This window comes from Struthio camelus, chromosome 2 (genome assembly GCF_040807025.1).
Source record: "Struthio camelus isolate bStrCam1 chromosome 2, bStrCam1.hap1, whole genome shotgun sequence".
NCBI classification, from domain to species: domain Eukaryota; kingdom Metazoa; phylum Chordata; class Aves; order Struthioniformes; family Struthionidae; genus Struthio; species Struthio camelus.
In genome coordinates this window covers 12375236-12400885 of record NC_090943.1, presented here as the reverse complement: position 1 = coordinate 12400885, position 25650 = coordinate 12375236, and the positions used below count along the sequence as shown (strand labels likewise).

The following is a 25650-nucleotide window of genomic DNA, read 5'->3' as shown; positions in this document are numbered from 1 at the left end:
TTTCTAAAAACTAAATTCTCCTTCATTTTCAAAGCCCTTCACACTCTGTCCTTACCCCACCTAGCTTTCCTCTTTTCCCCAGAACCTCGACCATCTATCACAGTCTCCTTAATTTTTTCAGACATTTTCATACTCCCCCTTGGTGGCCTTGCATGCTGAAAAGGAGCTCTCTGGAAGTCCACAAAATTATCCTTCTCCAAAGCCTTTCTCAAAACTCTTTTGCTGTCCTGTCTAGAGAAATCTGAACATGAGTAGACTTTTGAGCTAAGGTTTCAGCAGCGGGCTACGAAGATGATGAGGGGACTGGAGCATCTCTGCTATGTAGAAAGGCTGAGAGACCTGGGCCTGTTGAGCCTCGAGAAGAGAAGACTGAGAGGCGATCTCATCAGTGTGTACAAGTATCTGAAGAAGGGGTGTCGAGAGGATGAGGCCAGTCTCTTCTCCGTGGTGCCCAGTGACAGGACAAGAGGCAACGGGCACAAACTGAACCACAGGAAGTTCCATCTGAACATCTGAGGAAAAACTTCTTCACTGTGAGGGTGACAGAGCACTGGAACACGTTGCCCAGAGAGGTGGTGGAGTCTCCTTCTCTGGAGATATTCAAAACCCGTCTGGACGTGATCCTGGGCAATATGCTCTAGGTGACCCTGCTTGAGCAGGAAGGTTGGACTAGATGGTCTCCAGAGGTCCCTTCCAACCTCAACCATTCTGTGATTCTGTGATTCTGTTCAATATGCCGTAATAGACAGTGGTAGATTGGTATGCAAAGACCATCTTGTGTGATACATACCTGCTTTACTAGAATGATTTTCCCTATATGCGTTGCAGTGGCTGATGTGGATATGATACAATTAGAGTGGATGGTCAGCGCTGTAGATTATGATGTGTTGTTGTGCCATAAAGAGAAGTAGTTATTCAGTCTCAGACTGCTGTAGATAGAAAAAGTGAATAGCTTCACTTTTTCCAGACTTAAGTTGTTGTTTCTAAGCAAGTTTTTGAAGCAGTTCACCTCAGTTCTCAGGGTTCTTCTCAGCACCCAAATTGTAATTTTTATTTAATGTACTGAAAATGGTTACACTCTTTTTAGTGAATGAAGCTATGAATATTACTTATTTTTCAAACATCTTGTCCCTCTGGGAACTTGGTTAAGTGGAGAACATCTTAGTTAAGTTCCTCACAGTCCGTTTGTAAATCAAATCACTGAATTTGCATAAATTGACATGTCTGAGATAAGGTAGGGAATAGATGTCTTCATAAGGTTTTATGTAAGTCTGAACACGGACTAGAAAGCTAGTATATGCTTTGAGAAAAAGGAAGGCAATTTCTTGTTCCTACAAAGTTAATTAGGATAGTCAGACACCTGGTTTTGGTATTCTTGGTACTAATAATGAAATGCTTAATGCTTTCTTCTAGAGGAGAAATATGAGTATAGGACAATAAAAATCCCATATAGTAAATATGCTATCGTAGCTACTTTTCTTACTGGTGAAGTGATTATTTCCAAGAAAGATCAGAAAGTCTAGGGAAAAAGTAAAAAGCAAAAAGCTGAAAGTAATTTGAGAATGAGAATGAAATATTTTGAGCTTTTTAATTGCAGACATTATAAAAAAACAGCAAAACTAGTGCCAGTTAGCTGTGTCTGATTGAAAGAATCTCATTTCCTCTGTCTAACACTTCCTGCATTAGGTTTTTTGGATTTTTAACCATTTTCAGTAGCTCTAATGTATTGTTTGCCACATCAGAGGACTGCTGGAGATGGCAGGGGTGGGTGAAAAGAGCAGAGAAAGCTCTCTGGATGGAGAAGTGTCTTGTCTTTATTCATTTGGATCCTATGGAGAGAGAAATGCCTGAAAATTGGCTTTTTTTAAATGAACCTCCCATGAAAAAATAATGACATCACTATAAGCATTTTGAGGCTAAAGTCATATTGCCCTAGCAGGAATGCTACAACTTATAGTGGGAATACCCTGAAGCTGTTGAAATTTTGGTAACAGACTGAAGATGAAGAGCCAACCTCAAGCCATGCTCTAGCTGGCATGTGGCTCTAGCCACCCAGATCCTCTTGCTGAGACAGTTTCCTAGGCCAGGGATTTCTCAATTGAGGAAATCAAGACTCTTCTCCTAACAAAGTAATTACATGACCCGACTATCCTTATCTCTGAATAACTCATTGCTCACAGAGGTAGTTATTTCTCTAGCTCAGCTGGCAGACGTACTTACTGAATACTCGTGGTTCAAGTTCCTAGATAAGGTATCAATGATATGTTTGTTTAACACTTTAAACCGTTACTTCTTTAATAAAAATACAGAAAATTAAACAAAATCTGTGTTACGAGACTATGATTTAGATTGCAAAATCAAGCACTCTAAATATCAGTTACCTCTGTTCTGCATACGCCAGGAGTCTTTCATTCTCTGCAGTACATCACTTTTGCTCTTTTGATTTGTATTTTTTCCTAAAAGGCAGCTTCTTCATTTGGCGCTCAGGAGGAATCTAACGAGTTTGTGAAGAAAGGGTTAACACAGCAGTGGAACTGCGACGATTATTTTGCAGAGCAGAAAAAGTGCCCCTTTACCGGCATACCATTATCAAGCCTGCCATTTACACTAGGTTTAATACATACTCTCTTTCTGTTTAATATCAGAAATGTCATGTTGTGATATTGAAAGAATGAATATTTGACAAAATTATTTGCAGTTAAACTTTGGCAGTCTCACAATTGCTGTGTACGAAGATTGGTAAGCAACCGCTGGTTTGGTTTTGCTGAGTTAGTGCTGTGTGGCTCTGAAAAGCATACTGAATATAATAAGGAAATTGATTGTGGTTTGTTTTGTCTCTAAGTTTTCTCTCTGATGCAAGCTTTTCTTTTATAACCTTCTTTACATTCAACACCAATGTATAGTCCCTTTTACACATTTGTGAAGGAGGGGGAAGGGGCTTTACTTCTGTGTCATGTGAAAGGTATATATTTTTTGTCAACTGATCCCTTTTTTGTATGAGTTTTAAGACCTATCATTTCCTTTGCCCTCATTATGTGTTGCTTAACCAGGCGGGACTGGTTATTAACTCACTCCAGTTTGCTAAATTTTAGCTGGTAAAAGATATTGCCCTCTGAACACTGAAAAAGACTGATAACAAGTCAAATTTAAGGTATGTGGTTACTAGTGTAGAGTTGCTGCTATGCAACTAAATCAAAATTCCAGCAGCAAAAGTAACTTGCCTCACACAGGTGTTAGCAATATTTGCCCTAGCTGCCAGAAAGCGAGATGATTTTTTTCATCCTGTCCTACCAAGTATATCTGAGTATACGATGTCTGCAGGATATGGCTCAGCTTCAGAGACATAGCTAACTTACCGCTCACTTGCTAATACTTGCTATTATGCATTGGAAACACTGAAGTTAGTTTGCAAATGTGCAAAGAATATTAAAAATGACTTGGCATCCCTTCATGAACTTCTAGGACTTTAAAGTCTGGCAGCAATGCCCAGACACATATTCTGGACAAGTGACAGAAGTGGCTAAGGAAGAAGTATTCCTTTTGCAACTTTAGAAGAGAAAGATCTACTTCTGTTTAAGTAATTAGAAGTACATTAGAGACTTGCAGATATGAAGAAAAGCTAATTTCTTACCATCTTGCAGAGTTATAAAAGATCTCAGAAACCAGCACCAAAATTTGCAGTTTTGTGGAAGGTGGGAACCGGACTAATTTATAGTAGCAATGAGGGGCAAGTTAATGTTGTAGGGTTTGATTTGGTTTCCAAAGTTGACTCAGGAATCTCTTCTTTGGACACTGAGCAGTCTAGTTCCTTTTGGGACTGAAAACTGGGGGTAATTCAGGTGCTTAAACGTAGGCATCTAGTGCCTTGAGTTACCCAGGATGTCTGTATGTGACTAGCAGGTACAGCACAGGATCAGTGCGAGTTCAGCTCACTTCTGGGTTGGCAGCTGGAGGCCAAGCAGGATACCCTAGTGCTTAAAATGGCACTGGACACCCATCTCTCTGTCTAAATGACTTATTCACTGTTCATTTTTAAACTCAAGAAAATGTTCATGTACGACTGGCCTGGTGAACAGATGTCAGAGCTAGCGAGTGAGGAAGGGGCAAATCCTGTGAGAGTTCAGTGTCCCCGGAGAGGCAGAGTAGAAGGACCACGTGGTGGTGGGGACGCTGGCAGGAAAGGAAGAAGAAGAGGAAGGCCCACAAGTTCTGTTCTTTACCTGCAGAACAGTCTGCAAACATCGGTGGTAATCCAGGTAACTACCCTCAACTGGCATTTGTCCTCCACGACGGCAGGAAGAGCAGAGAGCTCCTGGCTACTACAACCAGGCTGTGAGTCTCCCTGAGAAAAAAAGAGCTCTGACACTAAGCTAAAACATGGACTAGTCAAGTAGCTACTAAATGAAAGTGTTGCTTGAGTTTCTTAGATCTGCCCTACTGTCTTCAAGCCAAGTAATTAGAAGATTAGTGACAGTGTGTTTATCTGAGGAAGACCTGTGCTTAATTGCTCTCCAGCAGAGGACAAAGCAGCATATCCTCAGCGGCTGTAAGCAGCAAGATTTCCTTTGTAGCCCATGCAACAAAGTTCGTGCTGTTCAAGGACTGGCCTCATGGTGGTAAGCGCTGTCTCAGTGATAGCCTTGGATGAAGCACAGCTGGCTTCCTCGCCAGCGCTTCCCTCTCCCGCGATGCAGATGTGGCACTGTACCAAGGTCAAGGCAAGGCTGCTTCATCTGGATTTGTGGGAGAGATTTGAGCAATCAACTTTTTCCCAGCAGTGTCTAATTTCTCAAGTTTGCAAAGGAAGAATTGCACTGAACTGCAACCTAGGCAGAACCAAGGAAGGAAATACTTCAAAGATTTCCTTCTTTATAACATCCTTGTTTTTGAGGGCTTTTATCCTGCAGTCATGGAATCCTTTGTGTTTCTCAGTGACGTTGGCAGGCCAAAGAGCCAAGGTGGCAAAATAAACACAGTTCTGTCTGCCTCTGGACAGGAGATTGTGCCCCGTCCATCAGTCATACAACTGGCTGTAGTGATTCATACACTCTGGCTCCAGCTTCTGTACTGCTGCTCCCTTTGGAGCTCATTTTTTTAGGAGTGAAGCTATATATCCTGGAAGAAAAATTACTGGCTTCCCTTTGAACATGATCCAGTTCAAGATCTGCATGGAATTTGCTCTACCTACTTGAAAGATTGCCTCCTTTCCGTCACTGCGTTGTCTCTGCTGTGAACGCTGGAACAGCGGGACCGGCAGCCAAGTACAGGCAGAGTCTGAAAGGCTGGACTTAGGTTAGGAGACTTCTGAGGGTCACGGGAGAGGCCATATACTTCAGCTGCTTCAGAGCTGAATGCAAGCTAACTTCCTTGTTCCAGTTCTCTGCAGGTTCATAGCCATATGCACATGCAATTAGGTCTGTTAATTAACGTAGTTTAATTGTCCAGCAGTTCCACAGAAAGGATGAACAACTTCAACTCTGGGATCGTTTGTCCTCTGGTAATGCGGACAGAGCAGGAAAGGGGTGTGGTAAAGGAAGAGAACAGTCTTTTCTGAAGTATTCAGTATTAGGAAACATTAAAGGCATTTTCTGTGCAGTTCAAAGTACATTTACACAGAAAGGTGAGACAGCATTGTATGCTCTGTTTTAGAAGCTCAGATAAAATTGTGGCAATAAAAGGAGCATCATCACAAAACTGAAATAAAATTACTTAAAGACTTTTCCAAGAAATATTTACTATACTTGATAATACATACTAGAAAGTAGCCAATGAACTTTCCCAGTCTTAGAGAAAACTTACTTTCTGCATTTAGTCAGATTGCTTATGTGGAGATGGTTGTAATACTGGTGAACTTCTGAAGGAGAGCATCTGAATACTTTAATATGAGTAGTCCTGCAGTGTTTAGATTTTGAAGAAAACCGTATGTGTGTAAGATAGTATGTAAGGTGTCACATTTGGTATATGCAAAAAGTGTGAACATGTCACAAATGCAAATTTAAGACTTGTAATATACTTGTAATAATTAATCCCATAGCTCAAATAGAACTTTTCAGAGCAGCCCCTTATGTCTCTCAAGAAAGGGAATAAAAACTCAATGTCCATGTCAAGCCTGAGTGTTTTGTGTAAAGATGGTTCTTTCATGCAATTCTGATCTTTTGCCAGGCTTTTGATTTCCATTCTCCAAAATTCTGTATTACTATTAATTGCTCTTTTGCATTTGATATCACTGAAACATTAATGTTGGAAACCTGTAAGAAAAAAAAGAATGTTTGCTTTCTTAAGCCATCTTTGTTTTTATCTTACTTGCTTGTCAAATTTAAGATGCTTTTAAATACTTTCTTTCAAGCAAATGCAGGTAGTTCTACTATCCTGACAGTAAATGCTTGCGAGGGTTAATTCTGCAGATATACTCATGTATCCCTGCTGAATTTGAGTGCCACAGAATTGGCTAATGTTTACATGTTTGCATTAATGTTTAGTGTACATCCAGGCACTTCAGCACCAAATACTGGAGCAATTTTGAGTAAATTAAAAACTGCACAACATAGTTTGATTCAAGCCAGATGATACAATATTACCATTTTCGTAAGAAGTGGTTGCTCCTCTCCTTAGTACTTCCTCAGTAACAAGCAGTAGTGACCCTTCCAGTTTTCCTCAAGAATAAAAAGAAAATCTGGCCTTCTCATTGTATCTTATTTTTACATCAGGTTTGCACTTAAAAATAAGATTGCATTGCATTTTATATCCAGTAGGTAACAACTACTTGGGTTAGTTATAAATAGCAATATCGCTTGTTTGGGAGCCTGCACTGCTGAACCCCATAGGTAATCTGTTGTCAGAACCGATTGTCGTTTAAGTTATTGGTGGGCATGAATTAAAGATTTGTTACTGTCAGATTGAATACAGCTTAAAGACAGAACATAAAGGCCAACCAAAACCAAAGTCTGTTATGCCAGCTATTGTTCAAATGAAATAACAAAGTCGTTGTCTCAAAGACCTTGCGTAGTCGGAATATGCTGATCCCTGAAAGGATAAATGAAAGGGACATAACATGGCCCACAAGCTCTTGAGGAGATCATTTTTCCTTTAAAAAATACTGCGGTGAGGTCTTGATAAGGATTAGCAAAGTGCAGAGGTGGAGAGATGAAGAATTGAACAAGGGAGAAGAGCTGTGGTATAAAGGAGGGTGCCAGGGGGCAAGTGAAGTGAAACTGAGGGAAGGGGCTGTTTAGGAGCAGGTGAGAAGAAAAAGCCAACCAAGTGAAACAGAGGAAGGCTCAGAGTTAATGTCAGAGCACAGCATAACGATGTGCTAAGGGTCAGAGGGTCCCTGCTGCTTTGGTGTGCCCCGTTGGCTGTGGGGTGTCTTGTGTGCTGTATTTTCTTTTTTTTCCCTTGTCTCTGCCTTTTCTTTTGCCGTGGTGGCTTGGTGAGGAATGTGCCATCGCGAAGGCTGAGTGGTGCCATCGGATGGAGCTCCCTGGCTGGGCTAGGACGCAGCCTGGCTGGCTTGCTGCAGCTAAGGATGCTTCAATAAGCTGCCTGGACTTGGCAATATTCCCACCACTTCTAGCAGTCAGCTCTCTGGAGCCCGGATCCAATCTTCTGCCAAGTTAATAAAGAAGAAAACTGTTCTTACTTTTTTTTTTCCTTAAAAATGTTACTATATTGAAAAAAGAAGTTCAAACAAAGCTTCTGATGTGCATTTAAATATATTCACAATATGTGCACTAGCTCCAGCAGTGGTATAGCAAGAAGATTAGTATAAATGTTTCAGTTTTTCACTCTAAGGGTATTCTTTCCCTTTAATAAGCCTTTAAATCATAAGCAGAATTTTAAAATTAATTTTACACATTTTGTGTCAATAGGCAAACTTTGGACCAGAAGTATGAAGGTTGCTTACAATATCCTACATAAATTAGGCACAAAACAAGAACCAATGGTACGACCTGGAGACAGGGTAAGTGTCTCAATGATTTTTAATTACTAATAATTCAAATTACATGCTGATGAAGTGAAATGGTGGGAGGGTAGAATCTGCCCTCTACTCAAGAAAGGGCTGATCATTCAGACACACGTATTGAATTGCACAATAGATAATGAGTTGGTACTTGCTGAATAGTAACTGGAATTTGTGGCAACTTCAGCAATAAACTTTCCCATGGAAAGTGATTTTTGGACATAAAACAGCAGTGTTTAGCATAAGCTTCCCTGTAGAGCCTGCAGGTGTCATGTGGGTAAAACTCACTTACTAATGACTTTGTAGTTGTTGAGATGGTAGAAACAAGAGAAGCATTGTGGAGGATGAACGGACTAAGCACATTTTGGCATACAATTAAATAAATAAATTATGCTGAATGTTAACATGGAGAATATTTCTGTTCCTTATTCTTGACTGCAATTCAACAACCACCAGTGAATCTAGGTGAACAGATAGAGGAAGGGCTACAGACCTAACACTTACAGCTGTTAAATAAAGACAAGAACAGCCTAGGGCTATGCACTCCAGAGGGTACTTACGGACTTACACTCCTACCCTTTCCACCATCAGGGTTGGCTGAACTTGCTACCCTAGTTGAGAGTTGAGTGCTTGTTGGCCCACCCCCGTTCTGTGCCGGAATGCGCCATGACACAAGTTTCCGCAGTCCTCGTTCCAGGTTGGCCTTGGGCCTCAGAGTAGAGATTCCAGAACTGGATACTTAGATATGCGGTAATCTGTCAGAAATGCAAATTTTAGTTGGGATCTAGTGATTAGAGTTTTAAGTGTGAGACTAAGTCTTCCTCTTCTGGTGATTGATAGCCATTCTTGGTCTACTGGTTCACTTGGCGCTCTTGGACGACGTGTGAGAAACGCGTCTGTTTACATGACATGTTTCTTAGGGATTCAAAAATGAGAGCATGCAATTAGTGCTTCCCAACAGAAGCAAAAAGAACAAGAATTAAAGAAGAAAAAAAAAATTTAAAAATCAAGTCTTACAGTCTTTCCTATGTTTCTTTTAGAAATAAACCATGAAGAATTTAACTAAAGAGTTTCTAGATGGTTAATCTAAATTGCTTCCTACAGTGGCATTTAGCCAGGAGCAGGATCTGAAGAATCTCGTTCCTTGATTTACAACTACGTAGCTAAGCAACAGTTGAAGAAACAAATTATGCAAGTGTATACATCAAAAGAATCCACCCAGAAAGCTGTAAAAGGAAGAAGGTTCAGAAATGGGCAATATGCATGTGCCTATATCTGTACCTGTTGTGTACTAACCACCCATCTTTGTATTAATTTACTTCATTCAGCACTGACATCTGCTAACATTAAGAAAGGATTTGTGGATAGTTCAGACTGAAAGCTGTAGTGCAAGACACGTACAGAACAAATTGCAATTCTTCTGAAATAAGTCCATCTAGATTACAGTGAAAAAAATGTTTATAGCTGAGTGCTGAAAGTATAAGCATTGCGTTGTAAAAACATCTTGCTTAACGTGTCTATGTAACAGAAGCATGATTGTTTAAAGTAGCTTCATGTTGAAGATGAGGTGCTACTGTACTTGTAATGTTCCAGGCAGTTATTCTGCTCACTCTCCCTGTTGTAATAACATAAAAGCTTTCTGACCTTTGGAAGAAGGCTTTCTGTTCTAAATAATGTATTTTGTGTGACAACAGTTAAAGGCAGTTTTAAAATAACAAATGAAATGCACATGAATATTTGTGGTCTTTTCTAAATGAGAGTGAAATTGTTGCCTTATGATAATATTATCTAAAACGCAGAAGGGTCTTATCCCCTTTAAAAGCATCTTCTATTTTTATAATCTCTATTTCTCATGACCACTATTACACCACTCAATATTTTCTTTGTCTGAGCCAGAAGATAGTGAATGTACCTGCGTTTCCTTCCCTGATTCTGATATAGCTGTAGTATACCAAGAACTGCATTTGCCTTTTGTAGTGACTTCAGAAATTTAACCTTGGGTCACCCGAAAGAGCTGCCTGGAAATTAAGCTTGTCCTCTAACATATCTACTAAATAGCTAGATTCTCATCTGGTAATACACACCATATATTTTATTTTCCTTCTGCCTTACCCTTTTTTTTCCTTTTACACAAGTTATTTATTTATTTGGAATGGGACTGTTAGTGATTAATGGTTTTTAGGGAGGAAGTTAATTCCTTGTTCCTACTGGACTTAAGTGAGAGTTACTCACCTTTGTCAGCTCCTCTGAAAAGACTTCCAGCCGAACCTTCACTGCGTGCGTGTAAACAAACACCAGCAATCCTCGAGGTATCTTTGGGGGTCTTTCAGCATATCTTACAGATGTTTGCTGGGTTCAGTAAACTCTACCATGCCCTTAGTGCACCTAGTAAAATCCTTTTCTTTCCATTACCCTTGAGCCTACTTGTGACGTGTGTAGAGAATATAGACAGACACCTCAAGCGGTTCTATGGTTTCATGTGCTAACTTACAAATGAAGTAGGAATGGATATTCTATGAATTTTCTCTAGACCTCTCCAAAGGTCGTCTTCAGCTTAAAAATAAAGATATTCTGATGCCACTTGACACAATTGGTTGAGGGATTTTTTAGCTTGAAGAAATCAAGCTACTTTAACTTATGGTAGGCTGCTATGTTTGAAACTATATGAAAACGCTTTTAATCTACAGTAACGGAATGAGTAACTGAACTGAACATGGATATTTTTACTTTGAGAGATGGTAGCACACGACTCTTACAGATGTCAAATGAGTCAAAACTCAAGACTCGTGGATTTAGCAAATTTTCAGGTGCTGCAATAATACCCTCTGGTCCTGCATGCACACCGAAAGGAATTAAGCTAGAAACTATTCACAGTGCCTTTTGCATACCACTTCAGTCAGCCATGTAAGACAGAGCTACCAGCTGTATTACAGCTGTTGAAGATATGAGTTGAGAAAATGCTTCTGGCTGAACCAAAGTAAAAAGGTAGACAGGCTCTGGCCACTGAAGTCATTCACTAACAATTGATTGCCCTTGCAAGAAGAGGTGTGGACTCAATAATTAAAGTCCCCGGATTCTCAGTTTGACAGTGTTCTCCTTCCCCTTTGCCCCTGGAAGATCTAAAGACATGGCTTTCAGGGTCCATAGGCATCAGCAGGACTTTTCAGCACATTTTGGCAGGAAGAAGGGCACCTAGTGAACATAGAGGTGATTAGCTGTGATGTTTTGTCTTCTCTTGGAGTTCTTCTGTCTGTATGACTCCTAGCTATAGCCCTAAAGTGGTAAAGTTTAAAAAATCCAGGCCTAGGTTAGCCTACTGTAATTGCCAGCTCTGGATGTGACATTTACTGTTCCAGATATCAACTATTTGTATTCACTAAATACAGAGGAACTTTTACCTTTTGTCAACAGCCCAATCCTAAAATAAAATTCTGCTGTGAGACAAAGTGTAGGGAGAAAAAAAAATATGTGAATGGTTGAGAAAATGATTTAGTAAGTCTGATTTGGTCACAGTAATCTGATTTGGTCACAGATCCACTTAGTTTTCGATAACTTTAAGCAAATTATTAAGTTAGAATGTAAAAATTCTATTAATTCCATTTATTTTGATATTTGACACCTGTAAAGCAATCAGTAAATGGAGACTCAGATGAAAGGTATTGTTTATGTAGAAAACAATGCAGCATGAAAATGTTTAACTACAGTGAAAATTTCCTAAGTGAAAATGTTCACAAAAGGAACATCTATCAGAATAAATTCCTCCTGATTGCCCATCCATCTTTCATTAGGTATTTGAATACTTACTTATCATGGAATTGTTTCTGTAATAATCTCTCTCCAAAAGGAAATAGGGAAATTCCAATTATTCTTAGCTGAAACCTGTAATTAAACATGCGCCGCAGAAGATCTTTAACATGTCTCTCTCTGTTTCAGGTAACACTCGTATTTCCTAACAATGATCCTGCTGCTTTTATGGTAGCGTTTTATGGCTGCCTGCTTGCAGAAGTTGTCCCTGTCCCTATTGAAGTGCCACTTACAAGAAAGGTAAGGAACTAAATATCTCCTCTATACTGCACTTAAAAACTTATGTCGGAATGGATCGCAACTGAACATAACTCTTGAGTACATTTTTGTGGCTAAGTAGTTCTGGATCTAAGGATACAAAGATAGTAGCGTGTGGTGAGTTATATATAGATACTTCTTTTTTTGTGATGGAAAATCTCAGGCTGTGCTTCCAGTTTCAGCAAATCAGGTCTATCTGGAAAAGGAAAGGAAAACTTTGCAAGATATCAGCTCTGCCAACCTTAGCTGGATTATCTTTATAGCCTCTCAAATCAGTCTGATGTTGGCCACTGACAAAGAATCATTGGCAGCTACTGCTTGATTTTCCACCTGTCCCTGCATCCCAAGCTATATTATAATACCGCTGATGCTGTGTAGGCTACTTCAAAGCAGTTATGGAAATGCCTTCTCCTGCATGTGTATGCTGGAGCTTCTGTCACCACTGTCATCTCTGCCAAGGGTGGCACTTGAACAAAATAAGTTTGGGAATTCTTGCCACAGAGCTTAATTCAGAGCCAAAACTGACTGATGCTTGTCAAAAGCGTTTCACAACCAGTGTTGGTTCGGAGGTTTGACCTAGGTGTAGGACCACCTAGGAAGGTGTTAGCAGGCAGGTACAGCAGTTTGAGCCTGAAAGAATGCTTGGAGCAATGAGGGCAGGGGGCCAGAGCTGGGAATTTACATTGATGCTGCTGAGCCTGCGTTTTTTTCTGTGGATGTATACCTTCAAGGCTAGAAATATAGCAAAACGTATTTATTCATTTCAGGTCCTTTTTTGTCATATCCCTTTAACTTTAACACAGCTATCAGCAATGCCTGTTCTGAGGTTCTCCAAAACCTCCCCAATCCTTTTTTTATTAGCTAGCATGAATATTGCCTTACTTTTAATTGTTTGGGCTGGAACCATCCACACAAGGTATGTTCTTTAATCCATGCAAGCTTTCTTCTTTAAAGCAAGTTCTTTTGGAAAATGTTGGCTGAAGCTGTCCCGTATTTCCAAGAAAATGCCTGGGGAATGTATTGCTTTGCTCACATTAAAGAAGTTTCAAGGGCTTTCTTTTGAAATGCTCAAGTGCCACAGCAGACTGGAGCAGAAGCTCAAATCTTTGTCTCATAGACGGGGACCCTGCCATTTGAATGAAAAGCCATGAAAGCACAACCAATTTTCTCAGCCCTCATAAAGCCTCTGCAGTTTGCACATGCTCGTATAGGAATTTGACAGCTAGAAATACCTGAAGATTCCTTAACTGGACAAGCTTAAAACTTTATGCCCCTGCTGACAGCTATGATGGGCTCTTGCCATGGGTGAAACCAAAATTTGTCAGGGAAAAAAAGTATAGTAGATGTGGAGAGGGATGAGGTGCTGAGCTGGGGAAGAAGTAAAGGAGACATGGAAGAAAGTGTATCTGACCAAAAAAAAAAAAAAAAAGTTAATCCAGCCAGGCGAATATGAGAGTAGCAGAGCAGCAGGAGAGGCACTGGGAATGGAGGGAAAGAAGAGACAGGATGTGAGTCAGTTTAACTGGCTAAGACTGAAGGAAAGGTTAGGGCTCAGCATGTGAGCTAGAAAGGCCGGACTGGGAGATGAGGTAGGAGCTTGTCTAGTTTACTTGCTTTGGGGGATAAGATTATGCTATGTAAAATGTTGAGAGTATCGAGTGGTGGGCATGACTGTAGAATGAAGATAATGATTTTAGTAGAAACGTAATGCATTTGCATTTAGCGATCATCATGCTTTCACATATGAGTGCAGTACCTAAAGACAGTTTGATGTAATTGCATAACGTAGTGCATTATTTCTACATAAAACAGGCATTTTAAGAGCATCAACACAATAAAGCAAGTAGACTTGTGTAAGAACATACAGAAGACTCGCGTGGATACAGCTGTTTTCATTCTTTCTAAAAAAGAGAAGCAACATAATTTCTAGAGATAAAAAATCTGTCTTTCCCTGTTACTTATTTTCCAAGGTTTAATGGCATTTTAAAGCAAAGGTATGAGTATAAATTGCATTTATTTTAGAACATCTGGTACCACATCCGTCCTATAAACTGTAAAGTCCAGCTGTCCAAGAAAAAACTCTATATCAAATTAATATCTGACCTTAACTTGACTGAACCCCTTCATTTTTTATATATGTGTATGTATATGCATGTATTATATATATAAATGCACCCTCATGCATGCATATATTTGTATATATATTTATAAGTAGATATAACTGTAGACATAGACTGTTGAACTATTGCCAAAATAATTTTATAATATTTAAATATCAAATTAATAAAACAATAACACATCAGTAGTATAATTAAAAAGCAACATGGGCTGTGATCTATAAATAACACTGTGCAATCTCAGAGCATATACTATTGGAAATATTTCTGCACTTGTTTATATGGAGCAGGAACTGGAGTGGAAGCAATGAGATGAAAATCATGTTCTGTGAGTAGTCCCAGAAGGAAAGCCTCTGCTTGGTGAAATGGTAGCGGTTTGCTTCTGGCATCTGTGGGAAGATGTCATTTGTGTCATCACAGAAAGGCCTAGGCTGTTCTTTTATGCTTTCCCATTATTTGTGCTCTTTTCTACATGCTTCAGTAAATTCTGGCAGTGTACATTTTTTGGTCTGCTTTTTGAAGACAAGAGATGTGAACCAACAAACAAACCAACAATTATATTATAGGTTAATATAGACTTACAGAATAATAAGCTCATACAGGATGAAATAGTTCAGGGAGTTACATTATGAGGACATTTTTAATGCTAAAAATAAATGTTAATTAGATAGCTTTAATTCTGTTATACATTTCCATAAAGAAGAGCTTTTAACAGCTCTGTGCTAATTGTTTCTGCCCGGTAGTTTAAAACTGAACAGTGGTGTTTGCAGCCAGATAGCCTTTTGGCTTACATATTACAACGCGGACATCTATATACCTACTAAGTAAAGGCTGTTGTTTTACTAGCCCATGGATTTTGTGTGTATTCCATATTCTTTGTGTCATGACTGTAACATTTTTAGATTGTGGTAGAGTTTTTTTCAGGTTCATTATCAGGTGAAGGTCCATCTCTTCGTGCTCTTTCCTTCTATATCCCGTCTTTGTATCAACTGAATACCTGGATTAGTTGTACTTTCCCAGAGTACTTCAGGAGACCTGTCTGGCAAGCGGCGCTAGGGGTGGGTTGACTGAATTCCCAGCGACCGTTCAGCATTCTCAGTTTTGCCTTATTCTCAGAATGTTCTTGGTGATTCGCAGCAACTTAGGAATTTCCTTTCATGTAGGCCTGGATGTGTTTGGCTCTTTAGACTTGAGAAACCAAGATCGAAATCAAGAAAGTGAAAGCCCAGGTTTCTTTGAAGTACTTCAAAACTATTTATTCGAGAAGCAGCAATCAGGGGTTCTACAGTTATTGCGACAATAGAATAAACAGCATATTTAATCTCTGCGTCAATACTACAGAAATGCCTATATTTCCCAGCACTCCCAGAACTTTTTTGTAACTAATCCTCATCCCTTTGATTATGGATTATGTTCTTTCAGAACAGTGTCCCTCTCACCGAATGTCTTTATTTCTGCTTTCCAAACATTAGTAAATCAGTACAGTCACTTCTTAGTATGTTCTGTACAACATCTCTTCCTTCAGAACTGTCAGTTTCTGTTAATCTTGTAACGGTATGATGTGAATTGCAAGCTAGATTTCATAGAATTTGCCATCAAAGCCTGGCACGTAGATGATATGGGATTTTTGACATTTCAAGTTCTAGTTCACATAGAGATTTACTGTTTGCCATATGAAAAGATTTAAAAATTTCTTTTTGTTTTCTTTTTCTTTGTATTATGCAGGTCATTATGATTTTTTTGCTTTGATGAGCAACATGAATATAGTTATTCTGCTCTGATACAGTCGGGAGATTGTAATCATAAAAAGAACATTTTTATCCTCAGAGAACATTGGTAGTCATGCGCAATCACATACTGTGAATATAAAACAGAGGGATCCCAGATAAATCTTTATGATAAAGGTGATAAAGATTTGTAGCATGATATGCCGTGAAAGCATGTAAAAAATCTGTTTTCTCAATCAAAAACACTTTTTCCTACCTTGGAAGATGTGATGCTATGTGTGCTTCCTGGAAGCACTTCTACTTTCTTCCAGATGTGGGCTCTGACAGTACCACTGGAAGAATGTGTGCGTGTGTGTCTTATCATAGGAAGTTTTGAGATATACATTCTGGGATATTTCTTTAAAAATAAAAAAGGATACTTCATACTTTTCAAGGGTAAAAACTGTTTTTCAGGAACTCTTTTTACTAAATCCTGAGAAGTTAGGTTATTAAAGCTTTAACAGTAGCCAGAGAGAGATGGGTTTTTTCAGACAGTGAAATTGTCTGAGCGCACTGGGGTGCTCTCTTCCCTTTGAAGACGGAATTATAAATGGCTAGGAAATACACCGTGACACCTTTCCTAGTACTCAAACATTTTCAGCGACTGAGATAAAATGAGCCTTGTTTCCTCCTCGTTTTTGTCATTGTGCTGTATCTGATACATGGATAAGTATGAAATATTCCAGAAACATCTGTAATAAACGCATAACTTTTGACAATCTATCTCTTTCTCCATAATCTGCATATTATCCGTTTGCTTTTTGATGGCACAGTCTTCCAGCCCCTCCAACAAATCTCAGCACTAACGAACGCTGAGGCGGCGGCTGCCGTGAGCGCAGTGCGCCCTGCCGTACCCTGCACGCCCGCGGCTGCACCTCTCGCTGAACACAGGCACGGCTTTGCTCAGCTGGCCCCGGTGGTTCCCAGATCCTTCACAGTCCACCTTGTCTTTTACGTTTTCGTATTTAGAAGTGGTTGATTCCTAGGGGACATAGTCACATTTCATCCTGTGTCCCCTGCCAAAAATAACTGTTGCCCTGCTTTCATTAAGACTTTTGCTCGTTATGGCTGCTCACAGGATTTCACGTGCAAATTTTTGCCAGATACCAAAGCTATCTCTGGTGAGACAGCTGGCTTCCTCCTCTTCAAGCTGATTATGAAAATTGCATCTGCTTCATATTTAATTTTTATTAAGGTCTTTGATATTAAAGTTTTAAAAATTGAGGGTTTCCTCAATTCCTTTTCGCTTTTGGTTCAGAAGTGCTGAGCGTTACGTCTGAAAGTTGGCCTATTTGTCTCTAACAGCAAATTTTTGCTAAGGACAAATGGGGCTCAAATCGGCGTTGTAACACAAGTCGGGGTTAGTTCAGTTTACAGTGTGTTGTCACATAATTCTTGTTTTGAAATCAGCCTGGGATTCGAGAATGGACAGGAGTAACCTTTATCAGCCCAACCTTTGCACAGGCCGCCTCTTCCTTCCTTCCTTCCTTATTGGGTAAGGACATGCACTCTCACTCGCGGAGAAAGCAACCTAATTGTTTTCCTTCACGTAGATACTCACACAAAACATTATAAAAATGACATTAACAGAGTGTTGAAATGCAGCCACACATGGGATTTTTTTTTTTTTAATCCTGACAATGAGTTATCACTCCCTGCAGCAGGAAGAAGATAATTTGCCTCCAGGAACCGGTGAAAACCTTTAGGGAACCTTTATAAAAGTCTTTAGAAAACCTTGAATGGCTACCTACAGCAGAGAGGATTTCCGGCCTGCTTCATCTGAAAGATTGATCTCTCTAGGTGTGTGCAGACCTCATTTATTATACCTCAGCAAGCGCTGTGCCTTCAAGGGATGTAAAATGATAGTTCCAAAGTCAGCATTTGGTCTCAAAACTCGTACTACGATACTACTGCTTTTGCCTTCCTCCTGCATTACGTGTCATTTCAGACTGTAAGTGGAGCAAGCGCTGGCCAGCGTGTGTCATGGGCAAGGCTCTCCCATCCCTGAAAGTATATTCCCTTCAAGGACAGGAGAGTGCTTTTATATTTGGAGGGGGATTTTTTTTTTTTTCTAGCAGCAGATTTTTTGTTTTCTGCTTTAGCCACAAAGCAATTTTCAGCCTTGCAAACACTCATTTTAAAGTACTCAGAAGGGATGTTGATACCTCGTTGCCAAAATGTGAAAGAATCAATGCTTTTAAACTCAATAGTCTTTTTTCTGGCCCGTCTGGAAGTTCAACTATTGCACAGAAATGATTATTCTTTCCACTCCAACGTTAGTGTTCAAACTGACAGGTTTTACCTAAGGCACCCCCTGCGCTGGGGCTGTCATTTTCAGGGACGAGGACCAGCAAAAAGCTGTTAACGTGCTGGCGTGCTGGCACTGAGGTGCAGCATGAGGGCTGGCTGCGGTAACGCTCTCAGCTGGAGCCGCTTTCCGACCTTCCACGTCCTGGCTGTCAGCTCGGTCCTCAGCACTGTTTGGCTGTTGTGGGGCAGCAGGTATCCACGTAGCACCTGGATGGGGAAAGCTATATCGGCCCTTTCTTCATCTCGTGGTCCTCTGCAGCACTTTAGGGGTCTGAGTCAGGGTAAGGCCAGCAGAAGGGGGTAGGAAGTGGTGATAACCAGTCAGGAGGGGCTGAGATTGGGAGTACGAATGAAGGGTGCAGATAGACTAGTAGACCATCACATCTAGACCACCAGAAAGCTTCAGAAATTGAGTTAAACATTTAGTTCTCTTGCATATGGTGAGATCCTCAACGGAAACTCCTGGGGCTGTTGTGAGCAGTGTCCTATCACTCTTCAGCATCTTGCTTTGCTTTTCTCTTGCAAAGCCGGATTTAGTGTGGACATCAAAGGCAAGAAATAGGATTTGAAAGTCTATAAAAGACATTGCAATTTTTCTATGCCTGGTGCCTGGATTTTTTCTAATCTTTTGTGGTAGTGTTGCAGCACGTAATTGTTTAACCAATCTATCCTTTCAAATGAAAGTAATGACCGTACAGAAAGAATGGTCTGAAGTTTTTAATGCTGCTTGAAATGGGGTTGTCATGAGGTAAAAAGGAGCATGTTACTAGAATATCTGATGTGTGGGTAGATTATATTAAGTAAACTATACATGATTCTCTCTGCTTATGTGTGGAATACTGTTAAATGAATGATTGATTTTTAAGCATACATGCTGTAAACCAGTTGATATGGCATTAAGTGGAAACCTAATCATTCTTCTTTGCATAATCTTGAAAACCTAAACTGTTAATATAAGTTTCCCTTTCTTGTTTTGTTTTGTTATGAGAAGAGCTTGACAGAGCACTTCCTAACTAACTGATGCATTCCTCAGGGCTGGGATGTGCTGATGCTCTCAGGTCTGCACTCTCTAGGTTTGTGTTAGGTTTCTGTATGGAGTTTCTTAGGATAGTTTCTGCTTGTAAAGTCCTAAATTACATGGGACTTTGTTGCCTGAGAATCTGCATTTTCTTGGTTCAGTGGCGAATCAATTTGTTAGCAGTCTTTATTATAGAGTATACACTTAGAGCAAACTTTTAATTTTAATTTAAATTTCAGAGTCTGATGCAGTTCCTGCTTTTGATTATGAGATCTATATGCTTTTTTTTTAATGGTAGATAGAAATTCATATGGGCACATATGTCACTAACCATTTTTGAGTTTAAATATGGGGTAATGGCAGTATTGGTTTGATGATGTAAGAACTTGATGGCCTCCTTTGCGCATGGTAGACTATCCGGTCTCATACACTGTGCATTGCTGAGGAGTGATAGACTCCATGAAGTGCTCCCATCCTCATCCTCAGCTGTTCATAGTGAGGGAGCTGCCAGGGAAAGGCCTCACTGCCTCACTGCCCGGGCCCCCATGCTTCCTTCCTGCAGGAAAGCACCAGGAGCACAGCCAGGTCTCATCCTGAGGCAGAGTCAGGATCCGGTCAGGGTATGCGCTTGTCCCAGGGGTTTGACAGCATAGATACAGACCAACTAACACCACAGTGAGCAAGGACAGCAACGTCATTATTTTGATTTGCTTGACAAAGCGCTTTTGTCTTGGAAGCCCCCATGATCACTGGCATGGGGTTACTGTTGCGGGGTCAACAACATACTCCTCGAAATGCTGTTCCTGGATACGCCAATATTATGCTCTGTTGTTTTGGATTTTTTTTGGAAACAACAGTGGGCAAGCTTAATGTTAATGAGCATTCTTGAAAAAGGACCATGTAATTTTTTCCTGATTTGAATTCATTGTGATAATAGTAAACAAAAGCAAATGCAGTAATTCTGAATTAAAGGAGTTACATAGCATATTTTTGATGGATCAGTTTATTGCTCCACGTTGTTTACTTAGCTACCATAGTTCTCATAATTAGTGCTATATACATTTTTTGTGGAAGTACAGAATCCAAGTCAGCTTTTATTTTCCTTCTGATTTCTTTGCTTCCCTATTCTAGATTTCTTTTCTTGACTAAAAAAATTGCTTAAAAATTAGTCAGATACGCTTTTGGGCGTTCTTTCCTTTATATAGTTCTGCACTGAGTAAATTAATAGACTAACACAACTGTTCTCTGTTTTCGGTCATTTCCATGGTTGAGTGTGCTTTATGGTTGATTTGAAAGATATGTTCGCTTAAACTAGATCTTTAAGACTCTATCAGCTATTTTCTATAGAATCATTCTGTGAGGAAGGGGTTAATACTTCTGTGCATATTTACATCTAGGACTTTGCTCTGTTGAAGAGCTTAATGGATTAATGTAAAGTTCATTAAAGAATCATGGCAAGGTAGTATATGTAAAGCAGATATAATGCTGTGGAAGCAGACCAGCTCTTAAAGAACAACTGTGGTCTAGACTTGAAAATCATTAAATGACATTTTAGCCTCACTGCCTATATCCCCTTGTTGAAAGTAAAATGTAATGTACTTTCCTTAATGGGCACTTGGCTATCTGTAGTGCGTCTGAAATATGTCAGCAACTACGAATGGCGATATTGTGTCCACTGTGTGTCTCTCATAACCAGAAGGAGGCCATTTCAAAGGTGAGAGCTTTCTCCAGCCTGAAGCATCTATAATTCAAATTATTTCCTAGTCATCATTTCTGAGGAGATGAGAGAGAGGAAGCCATCTGATTCCTTCAGTTCTCTTTATGATTTATATTATTATAGACCAGAAATTATGTAGGTTATGGAATTCCTCTGTCGATGCACATACCAGTTTTGCTAGTAAGCTAAGCTGCTCAAAGGAAAGAGACTGTATTCCTCGAAACATATTGTGCCAAAGGACAAAAGCATTTTCAGCCTGGAGTCACTTCTAATCAATGTTATATACTACTTTTATTTTGTAATCTATTAGGACGCAGGAAGTCAACAAATAGGTTTTTTGCTTGGGAGCTGTGGAGTTACTGTGGCCTTGACTAGTGACGCATGCCATAAAGGACTGCCTAAAAGCCCCACAGGGGAGATACCACAGTTTAAAGGTGAGCTAACCCTTGGTCATCATGGACACAGGCATCACATGTGTGAGTCACGGCAGCAATACTCATTGCATTTGTTTACTTTCAGTGGGTGAGGTTAGACACTAGACTGAGTTTAGCTGGAGCAAGGACTCTGATGAAACACTTGCCACAGGGGCAGCCCTGGCCTTTCGGAGGCTAGTGCCCAGCTTTTCTGTACCAGCTCGCTATCAAAGCTTACTGTCCCCACTTTCCAGCAGTGCCAAGGCTCCTCGTCTGCCTCACTGCGGGCTCGGCTGGCTGCTGAAGTCACCTTTAGTGGCAAGCTGAATTAAGCCAGCTGACTCTGCGCCAGAGTCAGTGAGAAGCATTTGTGTGGTTCAGTCCCAGAGTTTAGTCGTAGGGTCTGTAACCTCTGATGGGAGAGCAGTAATAAACTATTTGGGTCAATAACAGCTTAAACTGGCTGGCCGTTTCTTCAGGGATTGTCTGAGAAGGCCTCAATACTTGATAGCAACGTTAAGAAAGCAGTCCTTTAAAATCTTTTTTTTCTCATTGCTACGCTGAGGATTAAAAGAAGCAATGTTTAGGCAATGGTGACACAGAGGCATTTGGGAAAAAAAATTAGGCAGAGAAGAATTTTATCTTGTCTTATCCAGCAGAAGCTCAACAAAAGCTAACTTTTCTTTGCAACTGTTTCTCAGGCTGGCCAAAGCTGCTGTGGTTTGTCACAGAGTCGAAACATCTCTCTAAGCCTCCTCGTGACTGGTTCCCGCATATCAAGGATGCAAACAATGACACAGCTTACATTGAGGTGAGTTAATGAAGACGCATCTTCTCTTTGAATCATTGCATATGGCACTTCTGGATTAGGTAAACATAATTACTCATTCCCTGGTCAGAGAAGCAAAGAACATCCTGTTTTAGCCTGTTAATAAGCAATATTTTCTAATAAATTGTACTGTATATTGATTTCAGAAAAGTTAATGAAATGTTAAATTGCATTTTGAGGGTTTCTAGCGTTAGAGTTTTTATGTCATCTAACAGGCTGCAACAATATATTTTTAAATTTAGCCCGACCAATCTACGTCTTGTTCACAATGCGGGCTTGCAAATTAGCCGTGAGAAAGATAGGAAGCAAGTTACAAAGAGAAACTTCAGTTCTCACATGAAAACCTTCAGGCCCTTGGGAACAGAAGGAACTTCTTGTTCCAAAGCTTGCCAGTCACCAGCTGCTTTGTGGGTCACACTCTCTCCTGAAAGACCACCATCAGGAAGGCAAAAAACAAGCAATCCTGTTAATTTTAATTTTTGTCTTTATTAGTTTTCCTTTCTTTGCTCCCACTTCGGAATAGACTCAAATGTCTTAAATTCAGTCATGTTAGTGTTGAATTTAAATGACTGTTCAAAGGTAATAAGTTCAAGTGAATGGAGTAAAGGCATTTCCCATCTTTGCACAGTCAGAACACTGGGTTAAAAGGCAGAAATGCCTGCTTTTCAATCTTGCTGATTATCTTCATCATGAAGAAAGATAAATGTTTAATTTAATTTAATTGCCAGTAACAGTTTTTAAACTCTTGCATAAAGTTGCAAAAATTACCATGATCGTCAACAGTGATTCTCCCACCTGTTTTTCTTCTTCTGCTTTCTCATGACTTTTTCATACTCCTGCAGTCAAAGCAGCTCTTGCGTTTTTCAGATTGCATAAATATTCCTATGTAGATTATTATAGCAGCATCGACAACGATCCTGCCAGCATGCCCATGTAGTATATGACACAGAAGGGAGAAGTTCATGTTTATTAGTTTGCCTATAAAATCTAACAAGTGAACATTGAGCAGACTGAACTAGGTTATTCTCTGCTAAATCTAGCCAGTCCATTAGTCATTAGCATGATTAGAATTCTTCCAATTATTTTGCATCATGCCTGTATTCAAACAGCTGAGAGATTTCTGACACTACGCCTGGAAAGCTTCAGTCAAAAAGAGATCCAATCTGAAAGTAATACGTTTTAAAAAAAAAAAAGCCTCCCAAACTGAACAATACTGCTACCTTCTTAAAATAGAGTCGTGTATCCATCGTTCACCTACACAGCAAACACTTTAAAAGTATATTGACTCTTCCCTACTTATTTCTTTTTAGTACAAAACATGTAAAGATGGAAGTGTGCTTGGGGTGACTGTGACAAGGATTGCACTGCTGACGCACTGCCAAGCTCTGACACAGGCATGTGGGTACACAGAAGGTATGGAAGACGCTTCCCCCTGTTTCATCGCTAAAACCAAGTGTGAACTGTGATTTGTTGCTCACCATGCTCCTGTCTTATGTTTCACATAGATCTGTGTTAAATGCTTCTAGATTTAAAAAATTGAATTTTTTTCATTGCTTTTAGAAAATGCACACCCGTTTAAAATATCTTTATGAGAAGTACCAAAGAGAAGACAAATAATGTGCTAGCCAAGACAAATCCTACAGTTGAGACTTACTCTGAAAGTTGAGCTTTGAGGTCATCAGTCATGTTATACTGAAGCTTGCTCTATTTCCTTCCTTTGAGTGGGTTTGCCTTGAGTCAATGCCATGCTCTAAAAACTAAACTGTGTTTTGTTTTTATTGGACAGCTGAAACAATTGTGAATGTATTAGATTTCAAGAAGGATGTTGGTTTATGGCATGGGATTCTTACGGTAAGCATGTCTTTTTTATTATTTTGTGTGAATATTTGAAAATAAACTAACTTAATATGCTTATTACCATCACAAACTAGGATGTCCTAAGGTTTCTTAGGGTTCTAATATAAATTTTTCTGCTTTGAAAGCAAAAAACACCTGACTTGCAACCCACAATTCTATGCTATAGCTCACCCGTAGTGAGCATAGTAAAGATGCCAGAGTGTCTTAATGCTTCATGTCAAGTACTCTGGCCCCATTCTTACCATGTCATTCTGATCTTACTGGTGTATGTTTTTGAGATCTGACTTTATGTAAGAAACAAATCAAAAGTGTTAATACTTGCTTCTGTGAGAACACGATACAATGACATAACTCTACTGCCACGGGCAAGGGTCTCCACCTATGAGACCTCCGGCCAGCTGGTGTCTCTATTACACTGACGCATTTCTGATGCTTTAAGTTGCATAAATTGTCTACTTGCTGTTTGATTGTCTTCTCTGATTTACGTGGAAGGAAACTTATGTGTTTCTAAAGATTGCTTCCAAAGGTGCTGCTGCAGTTGGTGTCTTAGGGAATGCTCTTCACTGACCGTTTTAAGAACAGAAGTGAAGTTTTGAAGGGTTGTTATTTGGGACTCGCGGGTTGGACAGGCCCTGCATGCTGTGATTCCCAGGGAGCTGATACCCATTTCTCATGCAATGCTATGCTGCCCCTAATATCAAAGGGCAGTAGTAAAAATTCTGGGGCAGGAACAGCTTATTAGGCATTATGCCCATAAATATATTATAAAACCAGCTTTATCACTGCTGTTGGAAGTAAACACCTGACAGAGCTTTCCTATGGCTTCCTTTGCTATTAGTGTTGGTCTGAACTTCCTTTGTTGCAAGTGACTACTTTTCCTGTACCAGCACCTGTGCCAGACTGAAAAGGGAAGTATCTTTTGTGGTCTCCATCCTGCAGAGGTTTAGGTGACTAATCCAGTGGGATATTTACCTGTGTCAGGAACTTGGTTTCAAAAACCTAAGTTCTCCAAAACAAACACCGTGTTTAACCTGATCTACTAGGAGCAGAGATTGGTTGCCCTCAGAACATGATTTTAAATGGTAACAGAGGTATGGCAGCAGCTCATTTACAAGCTGTTTGTTCAGTTGTAACACATGAGAAATTGCTAAAGGAATTGACTGCTTCAAATGAAGGGATCTGTTTGTTTGCTGCCATTGGCTTCACTCACTTTCTTTTCCAAACTTCCTGCAACTTTTCATGACCTTTTCAGGAAATGTACTGGAATTAGCTTCCCCTGGAGCAGGGCACAAAAAGCCCTTCGTTTATTTTCTGTTAAAATAAATTGTTCCCTGCTTAATCTGTGACTACACTTTCTGTGCCTACTCTCTTTTTCCCACTACTGTTAGTAGTTTTTCAGTCTTTGCAAAGATGGGTTTCTTTAGATACATAGGTTGCTGTTACTTAGCCTTTTGAATAAAAAGTCTTCTTATGAACTGGAGTCTATCAGACAAGGGGGTGATATTAACCTATGCAGCAAACAAGGGCTGCAGTCACTCGAAAGCTGGGCATATTTTTATATAGTTTTTGTAATTTTGCTATGTAAAATAAATAGCTGAGAG

At 39.8% G+C, this 25650-nt stretch overlaps 1 protein-coding gene across 7 annotated transcripts in view; it reads left to right on the top strand.

The window, feature by feature from the left end:
• Positions 1-25650, top strand: part of DIP2C (disco interacting protein 2 homolog C) — a 337417-nt gene that overhangs the window by 228772 nt on the left and 82995 nt on the right. For all 7 annotated transcript variants that reach the window (XM_068934312.1, XM_068934308.1, XM_068934309.1 and 4 more), the window contains 6 exons: positions 7869-7960; positions 11894-12004; positions 21261-21384; positions 22065-22174; positions 23503-23605; positions 23979-24043. In XM_068934312.1, coding sequence (XP_068790413.1) covers positions 7869-7960; positions 11894-12004; positions 21261-21384; positions 22065-22174; positions 23503-23605; positions 23979-24043 — 605 coding nt within the window. The remainder of the gene's footprint in view (positions 1-7868; positions 7961-11893; positions 12005-21260; positions 21385-22064; positions 22175-23502; positions 23606-23978; positions 24044-25650) is intronic.